Source organism: Lampetra planeri, chromosome 33 (genome assembly GCF_965212315.1).
Source record: "Lampetra planeri chromosome 33, kcLamPlan1.2.h2, whole genome shotgun sequence".
NCBI lineage: Eukaryota > Metazoa > Chordata > Hyperoartia > Petromyzontiformes > Petromyzontidae > Lampetra > Lampetra planeri.
This window is the reverse complement of record NC_136139.1, coordinates 4,548,709-4,565,390: the sequence shown is the minus strand read 5'-3', so window position 1 is coordinate 4,565,390 and position 16,682 is coordinate 4,548,709. Positions and strand designations below refer to the sequence as shown.

Below are 16,682 nucleotides of genomic sequence, written 5' to 3'. Positions count from 1 at the left end.
CGGGATCTATTGATGGGGTTGAGATTAGGGTGTTAGTGGACACGGGGGCATCGGCAACTATTATATCGGACCTCATTTATAATATTCTTCCGGTCCAATGTCGTCCGCTGCTTCCAGTGGATGTGCCATTTTACGCCGCTAATGGGGGATCGTTGGGCATTATCGGTCAGGTTAGGGCGTCCATTTGCATTGGAGATATCAAATTGTCGGGACCCGTTTTCGTTTCGTCTTCTTTGGCAGTTCCGTGTCTTTTGGGCACTGACTTTTTGGCTAAAATGCCCATTAAAATTCTTATCGATCAACGATGCATTGAACTGCCATCGGGTCGCCGGATTTCATTTTTGACGGGCCCTACGGACATTCGGACGGCGTGCGCTACGATACAAGCGGTGGCGACGCAGACAGTGCAAGTGCCCCCGGGTTCACAGATGTTGATTCCCCTCCGGTTGCGGAAACCATGGGTGAGGGAGGCTTCGGGACAGAGTATGCTTTTGGGTCCTTCTAACAAGGCTGTCGGGGGTCTTGATTTATCGGTGGCTCACACTTTGGTGCGGGCTGACAGGGATCCGTTTGTGATGGTTTTGAACGCGGGGTCGCGACCAGCTGTCATTCCGCAGGGCACCGTGCTGGCTCACGCGGCGCAGGTCCCTGGGGATGATGGGTTGGTTGCGCAGGTGGGCTCGAGCCCCGCGCGGAACGTTGAGCCAAGGGAAGACCTTGAGTGGGTCCATTCGTTATGTGCCGCCTCGGACGATTTGTCGGCGGCGCAGTTGGGTGCGCTGCGCGAGTTGCTCATTGAATTCTCTGATGTATTCAGTAAACATAAGTATGACATTGGGTGCACGGATTTGTTGCACCATCACATTGAAACGGGCGATGCGGCGCCGGTCAGGCTAAATCCCTTCCGACTGAGTCCCGTGGAGAAGGAACATGTTCAATCGGCTGTTAACGATATGCTAGAAGCCGATATTATTTCGCCCTCCTCTAGCCCGTGGGGAGCGCCTATTGTGCTGGTTAAGAAGCAGGACGGGTCCCTGCGATTCTGCGTTGATTTCCGTCGCCTGAATAAGATCTCTGTGGCTGACGCGTATCCGCTCCCCAGGATGGATGAGTCCCTCGATGCATTGTCTGGTGCGCGATATTTTTCGACTCTTGATTTGTTATCGGGGTTTTGGCAGTTGCCGCTCGACGAAGAGTCGAAACCTAAGACAGCATTTCGGACTCCAGGGGGGCTGTTCCAGTTTAACCGGTTACCCATGGGACTTCACTCCTCTCCAGCGACGTTTCAGCGACTTATGGAGCTGGTTTTGTCGGGCTTGCAGTGGGATACATGCTTGATTTATATGGACGATGTCATTGTTTTCAGTAAAACGTTTGAGGAACACCTCCGGCGATTGAGAGGGGTGTTCTTGCGAATGCGATCGGCTAAGTTGAAATTTAAACCGGCCAAATGTCACCTCCTTCGTAGGTCCGTTAGATACTTGGGTCACATTGTCGATTCTTCGGGGATCTCCACCGATCCCGCGAAGACGGATTGTGTCGGTTCGTGGCCGACACCTACGTCCGTTTCCGACGTGCGTAGTTTCATCGGGTTTGCTTCTTATTATCGGCGGTTCGTTGAGCACTTCGCCACTATTGCAAAACCCTTGCACGCTCTAACGGCGAAGGGAGTGAAGTTCAAATGGGGACCGGAGGAGGAGGCCGCGTTTCGCTCCCTCCGGGACGCCTTGGTGGGTGCCCCACCCTTGTGTTATCCCGATTTTGCCAGTCCCTTTTTGCTGGACACGGATGCTAGCAACACGGGCATTGGGGGGGTGCTATCCCAAGTCGTTGGGGGTGTCGAAAGAGTTGTCGCCTACGGTAGTAGGGTGTTGTCTCCGGCGGAGCAGCGCTACTGTGTCACCCGTCGCGAGCTGCTTGCCATTGTTTTTTTTGTGCAGCAGTTTAGGCCATATCTTTATGGTCGTCACTTTACAGTCCGAACGGACCACGCGGCGCTACAGTATTCATTGAGGGTCGCCCAGCCCTCGGGCCAGTTGTCGCGTTGGTTGGAAGTCCTCCAGGACTATCAGTTTACGACTACGTACCGTAAGGGGTTGCGACACACGAATGCCGATTGCTTGTCGCGGTTGTTGCCTTGTGATGAATGCGCGTGTTTGTCGGGATCGGCGCGCTGTAAACCGACGCTTGCGGGGGAGATGGGGGCACTGGCTGCGACAGCGGGCGCACCGATCGGGGATGATTCCACTGCCTCTCAGGGTCGGGACTCGCTGCTCTCGCTGTCGCTCAGCGAATGGGGCCGCCTCCAGATGGCGGACAGCTCGCTGCTAGCATTGCGCCGCAAGGTTGGGGGTCCCGAGGGGGACCAGGAGCGTACCGGCTCCTATGTACTTGAGCGGGGCGTGTTATTGAAATGGGACAGTTTGTCCCGGCGGAACGCACTCGTGGTGCCTTCCGCTGTGAGGGGGAGGGTTGTCTTGGCGGCACACGAACGCCTCTTGCACTTGGGAGTTAACAAGACGCTTGCCCTGCTTCAGCGTGACTATTACTGGCCGGGAATGGGAAGTGATGTGGTGCATATTCTGAAGGGGTGCGTTGAGTGCGCCAGGCGTAAACCACCGGCCGTGGCAGCTAATCCACCGCTGCAATCTATTCAGGTCTCGCGTACCAACGAGCTCGTTGCACTCGATATTTTGGGGCCCTTCCCAGTCACGCCGAGAGGGAATAAATATTTGTTAGTGGGGGTCGAATACTTTACCCGATGGCCTATGGCGTGGCCTCTCGCTAACCAGTCGGCAGCGGCTGTGACGGATGCCTTCGTCCAGGGCTATGTCCTGGACAAGGGGGCTCCCGAACGCCTGCTGACCGACCAAGGTAAAAATTTTTCGAGTAAATTGTTGCAAGAGGTGTGCGATCTGTTGGGTACCAAGAAGGTGCGTACCTCCCCGTACCACCCGCAGACTGACGGGATGGTGGAGAGACTCCACAAAACCTTGACTTCCATGCTGTGCCAGCAGGTGTGCGAGGCACATGTAGATTGGGACCTGCAGGTCCCGGGAGTCCTTGCCGCGTATAGAATGGCCCCCCATGCAGCTACGGGGTTTTCCCCATTCTATTTGATGTACGGTCGGGAAGCTGACCCGCCAATAGAAACGCAACTTGGCCTGTCCGCTCCACGAACTAATTCTAATTTGGCAGAACATATTAAGTTTAATATTCACAAGCTGACAGAGGCAAGGGAGGCCGCGCGGCTTAATTCGCGGGCTCGCCAAATTGCTAATGAACGGTTGCGGGCACGGAAGGTGTCCATGCACGAATGGAAACCAGGTGACAGGGCCTGGCTGCATTGCCCTCAGGCACCCTTGGCTACGTCGCCTAAATTGTTGAGACCGTGGAGGGGACCCGTGGAGGTCGTGCGCGTTGCACGGCCCCAGTGCGTTCAGATAAAGTGGGGAAAGCGCCGGTGGTACGTTCACCCCTCCCGACTGAAACCGTTCTCGCCTCCATATGGCCTCCCCTTGTGTCGTGATGGCCGGGCGTGTGACGTGACCGGCGACCCAGAGGGGGAAATGTCTCTGCCTGATCCACACGTATTTTCGCCTGATCTGCTCCCAGGTGTCTCGGAACTGACAGCTGCCGATCACCGGCGGCCGGATCTCCGCGGCGGGGCCGGCCCTTTCAGGCCCGTTCCGCGCCGTCTGGAGCAGCCGGAACCGCCGGACGGTCGTCAGTGTCCCGCCCCATACGATGGACCAGCCAGACGGACTCGCGCCAGGTCGTGCTACTTTGCATGACCTGCCTCGTGAGGAGTCGGGGCAGTTGGAGCGCCTCGTCACTGCGTGTAGTCGCAGGGACGTGGGGCGCGTTCGTTTCGAATTTGCTCGTATCGTGTTATTGTTGACTTTTCGGGTTCATTGTCAATCTGTACATAGTTATTCTTGTTGTTGTTGTTGTTGTGTTATGTTACGGGGCACACTCGGGGGGTTACGGGGTTTTTTTTTGTTGGTTGTCGTTTTATCGTCGCGGTTGGTTGTTGTTAGCAGCCGGGCCGGCTGCGAGCTATGTGGGAGGGGGTGATGTAGTGGTGATACGCGCTGGGTGTATATGTCGTGTGCCAGCGCGTATGTACGAGTGTGTGTGTGCTGACGCGCGCTGACGGGGAGGAGCAGGCGTCAGTGCGCGGGTGGGGGTAGTGCTGCTGATTGGCTGTGTGCCGGTGACGCGCCCAGAGGGAGTGATCGGGTAGCAGCGCGGTGTGATTGGTCGGGGAGTGGAAACACGCGCTGAGCGGAACCGGATCGTAGGGATAGCGCGTGGGGATTGGGTAACTGAGGAGCGGTGCCGACGTTGAGGTCCGCATCCGCTCCGTCTCCCGGGAAGAAGGGGTATATAAGGTGATGCACAGAGGAGCAGGGGGCAGAAGTGGAACCATCTAAGAATGAAGACGAAGGTGCAGAGATAGAGCCCGGAGAGGAGAGTAATGGAGAGTAGAGGAGAGTAAGGTATAAGTGTGTAGCCAGCGAGAGAGAAAGGTCTACACGAGCTGAGTAATGTATAGTGTGTAGCCAGCGAGAGAGAACGGTCTACACGAGCTGAGTAATGTATAGTGTGTAGCCAGCGAGAGAGAAAGGTCTACACGAGCCGAGTATGCATACGGTGTAGCCAGCGAGAGAGAAAGGTCTACACGAGCCGAGTATGCATACGGTGTAGCCAGAGAGAGATGCAAAGTCTACACGAGGCGAGTGGAGAGTGTAGCAGAGGCGCAGAGTCTACACGAGGCGAGAGAGGAGTGTAGCCGAGGCGCGGAGTCTACACGAGGCACAGAGAGCCGGCAGCACAGAATCCAGAGTCAAGAGAAGCGCATTGTGAGAAGAGAGGCCACGCGTTGTATTGTTACAAGTCAAGATTTAATAAAAGAAGTGTGTTCCCGTCAAGGAGTTTCCTGCCGTCATTTTCCAATACTTCACATTTCCCATCGGCCACAAGGTTTGTTATAACACCACCTGGTCGCAGCTCGCCGGCATGGCTTCAAGCGAGCCCGACTTTGCTGATGAGACACTGTATGTCGAAACGGCTCCAGAGTTTGCCCGTGTTGGAATGTTGCACTCCCAGAAGGCGTCGCCATTGACTGGATTATGTAACAAATACTTGATTTTGCTGTGCCAACCTTGCTGTGTAACCGTCACTATTTACTGTGTCATTGTGTCGCCATCAGTCACCGTTGTCGTCACTGATGCTGTCATTGTGTCACCGAGTCACTGATGCCGTGCCGCTGTGTCTGTCACCATCACCGAGTGGCCGTGTCGCTGTATCAGTCACCATCACCGAGTCACTGTGTCGCTGCCCGCAGCAAGCTGAGCGCGCTGAACGAGGAGTACGTGCGCTGCCGCGACGACTACCAGGAGACGCAGAAGGCCATCGTCGTCGAGATCATCAACATCTCCGCCGGTGAGCGGTGGCGCCGCTGCTCAAACTCGGCCCCTCGTCGTCACCACCACCCCCACCACCATTGTCATCACCGTGATTTTCTACCATAACCGTCGTGTTTTTATTGTCTTTCACTTCATCAGCCTTGACGTATCGTCAGCATTTCATATCATTGTGAAATTGATGCTTTCTCCCTCTCGATTATCCCACCAATCCTACCCCCTGTCGTACCCACTATCCCACCATCACTCATCCCACTATCTCACTCATCCCAACTCTCTCACCATCACACATTCCCACTCCCACCATCACTCATTCCACTATCCCACTTATTACCCCACCTATCCTACCCGCTATCCCACCCACTGCCCTACCCACTCCCCCGCTACCACCCGCCGGCTTTGCCAGGCTACACGGAGCCCATGCAGCTGCTGAGCGACGTGGTGGCGCGGCTGGACGTGCTGACGAGCCTGGCGCTGGTGTCGCACTCGGCCCCCGTGGCGTACGTGCGCCCGCGTCTGTCGCCGCCCGGCGGTGACCTGGTGCTCAAGGGGGCGCGGCACCCTTGCCTCGAGGCCCAGGACGACGTCGCCTTCATCCCCAACGACGTCGCCTTCCACCGCGCCGGCACCACCTTCCACATCATCACCGGTGCGACACGCGCCGTCGTCCGTGTCGGTTGTGCCCGTCGCGTTATTTGATGTTGTCGTTGCCGCGGTGATGCGTTGCACCGTTAGCGGTTTTGTGTCGTTGTGGTGTTGTCATCGTATTCGGTGTCACCGTGTCGTGTGGCGTCGTGCCGTTTTGTCGTGGCGTGCCCATGTGCTGCGATGCATCCGTCACGTCGTTGCGTCGTTGTTGGAAATGCTTCCAACGTTCACCACCCGCATGTGTGTTTTCTTACACGCGCACACGCGACGTGCTCGTCACTCGCCCAGGCCCCAACATGGGCGGCAAGTCGACGTTCATCCGGCAGACGGGGGTGATCGTGCTCATGGCGCAGATGGGCTGCTTCGTGCCGTGCGACGAGGCGAGCGTCAGCGTCGTCGACTGCATCCTGGCGCGCGTCGGCGCCGGCGACAGCCAGCTCCGTGGAGTCTCCACCTTCATGGCTGAGATGCTCGAGACGTCCGCCATCCTCCGGTATGGGGGCGGGGGGGGGGGGCTTTTAGGGGTGGGGGGTGGGAGGGTTGATCAATCAATTGGTTTGTCAGTTGATCAGCAAAAGGCAATTTAGCAGTTAAGTCAGGCGATTGATGCATCAGTCAGTCAAACAGTGATGTCCGGTTTTTTCGAGGCATGTGAAGATCGATACAAAATATAAACAACTTCTGCATCCTCGGTGGTGCCCGCAAAGAATAGCTCGCCCATACCCGCCCAATAACAGCCCACGGCCAAGCCCTGGGGTGCCAGCTGCTCCCGAGATGTCGCACCTTCGCCACCTCACTAACCGACTTCGACATCACCCAGCTCACTCACCTCACTCACCTCACTCACCTCACTCACTTCCTCCTCACCCACCTCACCCATCCCACCCATCCCCCATGTACTCTGCAAACCTTCGGTCACCTCGTACTCCCTCGCGCACAGTTCCGGCCTCAATACGCACTCGCTTAAGAGCACAGCAGTTCCCTCGTTTTAACACGCGAGAAGCGTTCCTGAAAAGTGCCACGTTATGCGGGGGATTGCTGCTCCTGAACGACGTTTGCGAACTATAAACTCAGCCTGCAGTCGTCCCATGGCAGGACAGAGAGCTGAGATGAGGGTACGCTGCCACACACTGTTAAACATTCCACTCAACCGCGCAGTTCAAGAAAGTAGTTCTTCGTCGGCCGCTCAGAAAGCACCTGAAAACGGTGGCCGTTCCGCATTGCCGTAGAAAGTGTTCCCGAATGAAAGAACCGTGTTCTAGCGAAAACTCGTGTGAACACGACGCGTTAGGAGAGGGGTTACCGCACTTGCTCCCCCCTCCGCACAGTCGGTTCGAACACTGGTGATCTACGTGTTCATATGTCTCGATCTCCGTCGTGCTCGCCAGGTCGGCCACGGAGAACTCGCTGGTGATCATTGACGAGCTGGGCCGCGGGACGTCGACCTACGACGGCTTTGGGCTGGCGTGGGCCATCTCGGAGCACGTGGCCACGCGCCTGCGCGCCCTCTGCCTCTTCGCCACGCACTTCCACGAGCTGACGGCGCTCGCCGGCCACGTGCCCAGCGTGTCCAACCTGCACGTGACGGCACTCACCTCGCACCAGACCCTCACCATGCTCTACCGCGTGCGCAAGGGTGAGCCGCCGCGGGGGCAGGGTGGCAGCGGAGGTTGGGGCGGGCGGTGGACGCGGTTTGTTGATTTGTCGCTTTGGTTTTTAAGTCGGAAGTGATTTCCTGCTCGATTGAGCGTCAAGCCAGTGGGTGCTCAGCCCTGAGCCAGTGGTGGAAATTCCACATTCCGATGACGTGGGTGTATCCCCTGCATAGGGCACTACCGGTGACTTCTCCACACAGTGGTAGTTATTTTATTGACCGCGGAGGGATTATGGCACGAGTCAACCCCCCCCCACCCCAACGATGATTTGAGCGGCTCTCATTCGAAATTATAGATCGTTTAACCTCTGACCCCTGCCCCCCCCCCTTACCCCGGTTGCGGTGTAGGCGTGTGCGACCAGAGTTTTGGGATCCACGTGGCGGAGTTGGCTCATTTCCCGCCGCACGTCGTGGAGAGCGCGCGGCGCAAGGCCCTGGAGCTGGAGGAGTTCCAGGCCCTGGATGTCGCGTCAGACGTGGACGGAGAACCAGCCATCAAGAAACTCCGCTCCGAGCGAGAGGTAAGGGGCGTGGGGGGGCGTGGGGGGGCGTGGGGGGGGGGTGTTCATCATCGCCGTGCTGGACACGCTGCTGAATAGGTACCGTGTGCAGTAGTTCACCGATTAAAATCGACTGCCTTTGACTTTCACGGTTGGCTACGTACGGTGCGAAAGAAGTTCATTATACGTGCTTGGTCGATGCTTTTTGCCAACGCTCACCCACCCACCTGTTCAAACCGCTCAGTCACTCGTCATGGCTCGCCCTTTTGAACATTTGCTCACCCCGTTATTCGACTGCTCACTCAATTCACTTGCTCGTTTGACCACTCCACTCGCTTGCTTGGCTTTCCAATTTGACCCAATTGCCCATTACCCCTCCCCCTCCACCCATTCGCCCCAATCACTGGGCCCTATCGCCCACCCACCCACTCTCACTCGACCTCTCGCTCACTTGCCCACGCTCCCCACCCTCTCGCCCACCTGGCCCCTATTGCCCCTCGCCCGCTCAATCATCCGCTCCGACCATTTGATCGCTTCACTGGCTCGCTCGCAGACTCAACCCCACCCCCCCCCCCCGTGCCGTTCCCCCTGCTCCCCGCCCCCGTAATCACACAGGAGGGCGAGCAAATCGTGCGGGACTTCCTGGACAAGGTGAAGGCCCTGCCGCTGGACTCGATGGCGGCGGACGAGGTGGGGCGCGCGCTCGCGGGCCTCAAGCAGGAGGTGGCGGAGCGCGGAAACGCGTACGTCAACGGCTTGGTGGCACGCGCGGGCGAACGCGGCGTCACGGCCAGCTGAGCCGCCCCAGCGGAGACCGTTGGAGAAAGAGGTGGGGGGGGGGGGTCGGCGAGAGGTAAAGAGGATGTAGGGAGAGTGGGAGAGGAGGCGGTGAGGACAGCAGAGAAGGAGATGGAACTCTCACTCCACGTTCCTTTTTCCGTGCCTCCCACCTTCTCAAAGTGAGGTGGAGAGAGTCTGCATCATTGCTCACTTGAATTATCTTCACTTTTGTAGAAGTTTACCGGAAGGTGGGTGTCAGGTCATTGACCCACGATTGTTATACAAAAGCGACTGCCTTTGACTTTCACTGTCCGTTATTAAGTGACTGCCATCCAGGGCTAATTGCGGGAATGATCATCAATTATATCAAATCGAGTTGTGCCCGTGAGACGTGCGTTACAAATGATACATGTTGCGCAATGGAGTGAACAGGACGGAACAAACTGGAATCAATAAAGTAGACGGCCAAACAATCGCGCCCATAAATCCTCTATCGGTGTGAATGGCGGAACCATTGCTTGCCTGGGTTGGTGTGATTTGTTCTAAACGCGATAGCAGTTTTACTGGATTAAAACCAGTGGATGACGAATAACGGGTCGGCGAGCATCGTCAAATGTAGCACGAGTAGTTGCTCTTTTTTTCATAGCGGCGACTTTTAGGCGACGCTGTTCTTTGCGGTTCCAAGCGGCCGTGCGTTGGGGCTCCTGTACCTGGGCTCATAGGTGGTGGGTCGCGAAAGCTAAACAGGGCTGAAGTTAAACAGGGCTACAGTTAAACAGGGCTAAAGATAAACAGGGCTAAAGATAAACAGGGTGACAGTTAAACAGGGCTGAAGTTAAACAGGACTAATAAAGTTAAACTGGGCCAAACTTTAACAGGGCTAAAGCTAAACAGGGTTAAAGTTAAACATGGCTTATCCCACTCACAAATTCACCGGCTCGCGTTATTCAAACATAGCCTCCGTCTACTGCCTGGTTTGCGAGTGCCAACATTGCGCTGAATTTAAGTACATTTCATTCAGTAAAATAGATTTCAGCCTCGGTACCAAAGAATAATTCCACCCGTTGTCTCTTCCGCTTGCACAGCTTGTTTTCTTGTGTTCGTCTATGCCTTGTCTGTTAATAAAATGTCTTTTCTATATATCTTTGTAAAAATGTTGCTATATATGACACGTGAAGGCTTCTAGGTAAGATAAAAAAAAGTCTTATTGCGTTGTGGTGGTTCTTCACCACACTTATCCGTGCGGGTCGGCGAGGTAGTTAACGTCACGCCGCTGTGGTGAGACGTTAACCACCTCGCCTGGCATACAGCAGGAAGGGGGTTCGATCCCTACCCTGATGCCTGTATATTTGAAGTTTGCATGTTCTCCCCATGGTCGCGTGGATTTTTCTCCGGGTTCTACGGTTTTGCCCCCTTCCACATTTAAAGAGTATTTGGCCGCGATACATTTCCACGTGATGATAAGCCACTTGTCGTTGAGCTGCCCCCCCCCCAGCGTTCCCAGGAGACACCGCAGTGGCACGCTGTCACGTGAGGGGTGGGCCCATGGGAGCACGGCCACGACCGCCAGGTATCCCCAGCACCACGAGGAGGAACACACCCCCCTGCCGCCGCCCCAGAGTGAAGTTTCCTTACCTCGTGACCCCCACCTGTTTCCTTACCTCGAGGAGGCGCCTCGCCCCTCCATGTGGAGTGACGTCACCCGCTAATTAATATTAATGGCGGGGTCTATTTCGAAGACGTCACCTCTTCATGATTATTAATGAGGGGGGCTGGCCGACGGAGTGACGTCACGAGCGGGACATATTCTTGGCTCATCTTAGTCATTGGGTGCCTGCGTGCTGTGCTGCAGCAGAGGAACCGAGTTTACTAAGCGCCATTCGGAGACGAGACGACTGAGCTCATAACCACGGAACCAGGTTTGTTTGCATTTGTATTGGCCACAAATACAAATGCGGTGGGGTTGGTGGTACACACAGTGGCCGGCCACACTGCAACTACGGAGTCGGCTTCCATGAGTTTGATTCACAGCCGCGGGTGACGTCAGTGGTAGTGATATCTGAACCGGTCCTGAACTCACTGGCCGGCGTGGTTGAAATATGGCCAAACAAACCCTGACCGATGTGGGAAGGGCCCGGGGCCATCAGAGGTTCATTGCCAAAGGATAACAAATAACGTCAACGTCTATACAGGCGGTATCTGTGACACTTTCTGACATCAAGTGGTACCGATTCCGCTCTGGAACACAGACGACGACGATTTGATCGAGAAAAAAAAATGCTTGACAACAATGAATACAGCATGACGTAGAAAGCCTCCGAAAAGCTGTCCAATTCCTTTTTTTTTAATTACAACTATGCCATTTTTATGACAGATAATACAAACATACTGTAATGACTTAAGGAATTGATACAAAGCAAAGGGGTAAAGAAGAATGCCAACTACAGGAACTTATAAAACCTAAGAGACGCGCGCGCACACACGCACGCACATAGTACACGCTCACACGCACACACAAAAGTCCAAAAGAATACAAAATTGGTCTGGAAAGCGGCGGTTATGTGGCAGCCAGCATACAACATACAGGTACGGCCAGACTCCACTCGTCTATAGCAGCAGCAGCAGCACTAGCAGTGGCTTCATCAGCAGGCGATTACATCGATGAGCAAATCCCCCCCACAATGCTCTCGAGTGGTCAAGGAAGCACCCCTCCCCCCCCACCCCTCTCACAGCTGTCGCAGCAAAAATGCCTCACGGGATCGCGAGGCGAGAAGGGGCAGCAAATGCCAAGGAGAAATGGCGCTCCAAACCCAAACCTGAATTCCTCGGGAGACATTTGAGCATTCGTTTGTGCCCACTTCCACTTGCGCGCAGATTTAACAAGGGACAAAGGTGTACTCACAAATAGTATTCGGAAGGCACGACTTGTCATGCGTGGCACGTGTTCACCACATTGCACGTACAACTCTCAAGCCTTGTCCAGACCACCAAGCTCAACAGCTGAAGCTGTGGGCCCACGTTACTGTTGAAACCAATAACTCGATAGGGTTGAGTAAACGTGGCCAACAATGCCAAATGGCCAGCAGTGAAACGGAAACTGGCGGCAATGACACAGAGGCAAAACTCTGCGATTAAATATATTTGTTTCTGGCTTGCAACACATCTTCCTGTTGTTCCGGGTTTCCTCACCATGTCAAGAAAAGTGTCGGATTTGAAATGTTCACTGATCATTTGTCAGTCTTGACGTATGCTCCAGAAATGGCGTTCAAGAATTATTTCCAGGGCCTGGAGCACCATTTCCTGCTTCGCGGTTTTCCCACCAGCAAAAAAAAAGACTTCAATAGTGAGCACGAGATGCAAGAAACCCAGCCTTCACCCAAAATGACAATTTTTTTTTAAACAAACATGATGGTTGCCGATAACCGTAATTGCTTATAAAGGACACAGACTTACACCGTGGCGCTGACTGATTGTTGTGGTTGTTGTGTTTATTAGAGGCATGTAATGATTCAACGCCCATCACCGTTCCATTAATTGCCACCATTCGCAAATCGCGACCCGATTAAATAAATCTTTTCTCGTTTTCTTTATGTCGCGTATAGTTTTATCTCCCCGTACGGTTCCAACGTCTTCATCTCCTTTCACAGGCCTTGGCATAGCGGTAACATTTTGCATAACATTTTACACGTCGTTTGCATGAATCGTAAAATTTAACCGATTCCTATGTGCGCCGTCAGAGACGAGCGTATCGCGAGCGTAAGAAACGGTGGGAACGCCATGGATCGTTACATGCCCTCGGTGTTTTTGTGACGCGCGCCGGTCAAGCCGCGATATGGAGAGGTCAGCGGGCGGGCGGGCGCCCTCCTCTCTTTCTCCCCGTGGCTTTTATTGCGAGGGGACAGCGAGGAAAGCTTGACCACGCGAAAACAACGAGCAGGTTTGGGAGATGGTGGTGAGTAAGGTTTCAGAAATGCAAGTTCCGCTAACGGGAGTGACGATTCTTGCCGAATCGCTTGCTCGCTTGCTCGTCGCTGCACCGCTGTGCCAGGGTTTGGGGGGCCGGCAGTGGGAAAATAAATTTGGACCCACGTCGCGAACTTTGTGCCGGACATTTGGAGCAAAAAGTGGGGGGCGGCTCGTGGGCCCTTCGGGAGCCACGAAGATTTCCTTAATGTAAGTAGCGCCTTGGCGAGCTTTGCATCAATCGCTTTTGTCAACTCTCAAACGTTATAAATAACAAGTCGGTTAAAAAAAAAAGAACATCACGACACTATGACCGTCATACCCTCATCACGCACCCACCTCCCCCCAAACCAATCAACCCCCACCCCTATCTCAACCATCGCAGGGACAAGCGGTCTCACGAGCATTTGCTCAGCAAATATTTTGGACAGTAAAAAAAATATTCCTGTTAACAAAAATATTTGTACGATGCGACAAAAAAATGTCAACGAAAAGGTAAAAATTCGAAGGGTTGGTCAACAGCGTTGGGACATCGGCTACAGTGGCGGTGGTTTTAAGAACGCAGCGGTTTTTTTTGTGGGGGGGCTGTGGGGGGGGGGGGCCGTGATAGATGTCTGTACAAGCACGTTAACGCTGCACGTGCCCCCCTCAATCCCCACCGCCGCCACCGCGCGTGAAAGAGGGTCACACACGCCAGCCACCCCGTCTGCAACCCCTCCCCGGGGGAAAAAAAAACACGACTCCTACCCACGCACGACACTAATGCTACACGAGGGGGGGGGGGGGGGGGCGACAGAGTGAGCAATGCATTATAATAGTTATATATATTAATTGACCTTAAAAGAGGTGGTGTTGTGAGGGGTTTTTTGGACGGGGAGCGGTGGTACAGAGGGGGGGTGGAGGGAAGTTTTGAGGGGGGGGGGAGCAGTTGAGTGGGGGAGGGGGTCACAGCAAATGTGACAGATAAAATTTGACAATCAATCTTTAATTCTCGTTTTTTTCTCTCTCTCGTTTTTTAAGGCCCGGATTTTCAAGTAAGCTAAAATAAATCGAGCAAATTCAAGGACGGTTTAAACATGGCACTAAAGCGCTCTTTGCTCCATGCAAGAAAACAGCGGACCTGACTCGGAGGGGGGGGGGGGGTCCCACGTTGGCTGAGAAAGTTCTGAATTCCATAGGGGGTGGCGTGGTGTGGAGGGGGGTGGGGGGCACATGGGTGGGGTGTGCGCACGGGTTATGAGCGTCCACCCCCCCCCCCCCCCCCCCCAAAAATGCTTTTTGCAAAAAACAAAAAAAATCGTAAATTTCTTTGTTGTCCGTCCTCGTTTTTCTTTCCATAAAGCAAAAAAAAAGAAGATAAGAAAAAAACCATCGACTCTTTCACACAAAATGCAGTTGAGCGCAACCGGTACGTTTCAAAATGAAAAAGATTAACCACGAGGGAGGAAAAGGAAAAAAAAACGTTAAATGAAATAAAACCACGTTTTGCGTTCTTGCGCCACAGCGCCTCTCTCGGGAGACGGCGGGCGCGCAGAAGATAATGCTTGTTTCATTCCGAACGAACGTCAAAGTCAGCGAGGGCGCTCGGAGGGTCCCCATCAGACGGCTCGGGTGCGGGGGGGGGAGGCCCTAAAGTGGCTTGAATCTCCGCGTCTCGTGTTAGTGTTTTCCTCGGGCCGTCGTGGCGACGTTCTGGACGGCCGCCACGTCCTCTCTCGTGGTGCCGTCACCGGCAGACGGGCGGGTAGCGATGTGAAAAGTGTTCGGCGACGAACGCCGCCGGTGTTTTGCGCGGTGCAGTTTTGTGAAAGTAGTGCGGAGGAGGCCAGAGGGTAGGTAAGGGGGGGGGGGGTGAACAATGCTGCTCTGTCTGGGGGTAGCTCGTTTTTTTTTTACGCCCCCTTGGCCAGGTCATCATCCGTCCCGGTCACTCGGCGGAGACACGGCGAGTGTTCTGTGCCGTCGTCGCTGCCGCAGCAGCCGCCACCATCGCTCGGTCGCCGCTCGGTCGTCGCTCTGTCGCTGTGCGTTGACGACGCAGACTGGGGGACGCTAGTCCCCGCGAAACCGCTTGAGAGAATTTTTAAAGAAAAAAGTAAGGGGGGGGGGGGGGGAGGGGGGGGAAAGTCCCAACGCGAGATGCGAAGACGATGGCGACAACGGGATACGGCAGCGGCCCCGGGGCTCGGCCATTTTCAACGAAGACCGTCCTTGTCTCCCGAGCGCCGTTCTGCGCGGCAAAGAGTCTCGGCATGACGCTGGAAGCATTCGTCACCGCTCCCGCCGGCGCGGGTGGTGCGGGGGAGGAGAGGGGGGGGGACGGCGGCGACACGGTGGGCAGGTGCGGTGGTCGAGCATCGGTGAACGCGTCGTCCTCCCTCTCTCCGCCACCGCCAACACCGTCGTCGTCGTCGCGACACCACCACCACTACGGCCGACACCGTGACGACCAGTCCTCTTGGTCGTTACACACTGCCGACGCCCGCCGCCACCGCCACCGCCCCCCCCACTAGTTGTGCTGCAGCGTGTTGGACTCGATGGGCGGCGCCGAGTCGTACAGGGTGTCCGTGTCGTGCGTGGGTTCGCCCGCCAGCGTGCATGGGTTGGACAGCGTCCCCGCGCCGCAGTCGCAGAAGAATCTTTCATCGGCGGACGGAACCGCGAATGGCGAGCGAGTGTCGAGGACGACCCCCGCGAGGGTGCACATGCAAGCGGACACACATTAGGACAAAAGCACACACGCGTATACACACACACATGCATGTCCACGCAGAGACACGCACACACAAAGACAAAGGTGCCCTGTAGTGCTTTTAGTGAGCTCCTCTGAAGGCCGGCATGGCACACGAGGGGGTGGCGGTGGCCAACACTACGCCGGGCCGCCTTTGTCACCCGAGTGGGGATGTTTGCACATTGCATCAGATTCTGATTTGAGGCTGAGTCGACCTCGGGGAAGGCCCAGGTCCGGTTCAGATAATCGTCACTGGTGTTGGCCTCGGACGGGAATTGAATTCAGGTCGCTGGGTTCAGTGCGGCACGCTAACCGCTGCACGAACACACCTCGCTGAGTCGATTCGCGTGCAAACGAACATGCACAGACACACGGATGAAGAAGTTTCCCATTCAGCCTCGACATAGCCCTGTCAGCAAATGATTACAGGCATTCGTTGACATATGCGATAGATGCGTTCCTGGAAAAACGCTCATTAAAAAATCTCGTATGTCAAAAGGAATTTCCCTGTAAGAAATGGTAAAGGAGGGGAGGGGGATGGGGACTTTCACTCGCCTATATTATCCTAACCAATATCAATACAATACACGTACACAATATAATACTTGGTCCTTAAATTCTTAACCACCTGTGTTCTCTTGCTACAGTTCCCTCTCATTAATTTTCCCTTCACCACCTGTGCCCCTTCCTCCCCGGATGCGAGACATCCGGCCAACTGTGTTCTTACTTATCCCTTCACAACCTGTTCTCTTGCTAATTTCTCTCGGCACCCCGTTTGTTCTTTCTATCTTGCGACTCATTAGCGGCTCTGTGTAACGTTTCTTCCCCATTTAGTCCCCGACACTTTGTATCTACGCCGTCGTTGGTGCCGGTGTACACGCGGCGAGATGCTGCACAGTGCAGCACACTCCTTATCATACCGCACTGACTGCTGGCAACGCCATTGGGTGGCGGTGCCGGGCTAGGGTGGGGCGTAC

General features: G+C 55.1%; 2 protein-coding genes across 2 annotated transcripts in view; one reads left to right on the top strand and one right to left on the bottom strand.

Annotated features, from left to right (window-relative positions):
• Nucleotides 1–10,151, top strand: part of MSH2 (mutS homolog 2) — a 31,958-nt gene extending 21,807 nt beyond the window's left edge. Inside the window, exons 11-16 of the mRNA XM_078610029.1 lie at nt 5,351–5,448; nt 5,836–6,078; nt 6,366–6,570; nt 7,466–7,713; nt 8,080–8,252; nt 8,847–10,151. Of these exons, the coding sequence (XP_078466155.1) occupies nt 5,351–5,448; nt 5,836–6,078; nt 6,366–6,570; nt 7,466–7,713; nt 8,080–8,252; nt 8,847–9,029 (1,150 nt within the window). The 3' untranslated portion in view covers nt 9,030–10,151. The remainder of the gene's footprint in view (nt 1–5,350; nt 5,449–5,835; nt 6,079–6,365; nt 6,571–7,465; nt 7,714–8,079; nt 8,253–8,846) is intronic.
• A 1,181-nt stretch (nt 10,152–11,332) lies between these two features.
• LOC144729630 (F-box only protein 11-like) overlaps nt 11,333–16,682 on the bottom strand; it is a 33,922-nt gene continuing 28,572 nt past the window's right edge. The window contains exon 23 of the mRNA XM_078610030.1: nt 11,333–15,613. Coding sequence (XP_078466156.1) covers nt 15,484–15,613 — 130 coding nt within the window. The 3' untranslated portion in view covers nt 11,333–15,483. The remainder of the gene's footprint in view (nt 15,614–16,682) is intronic.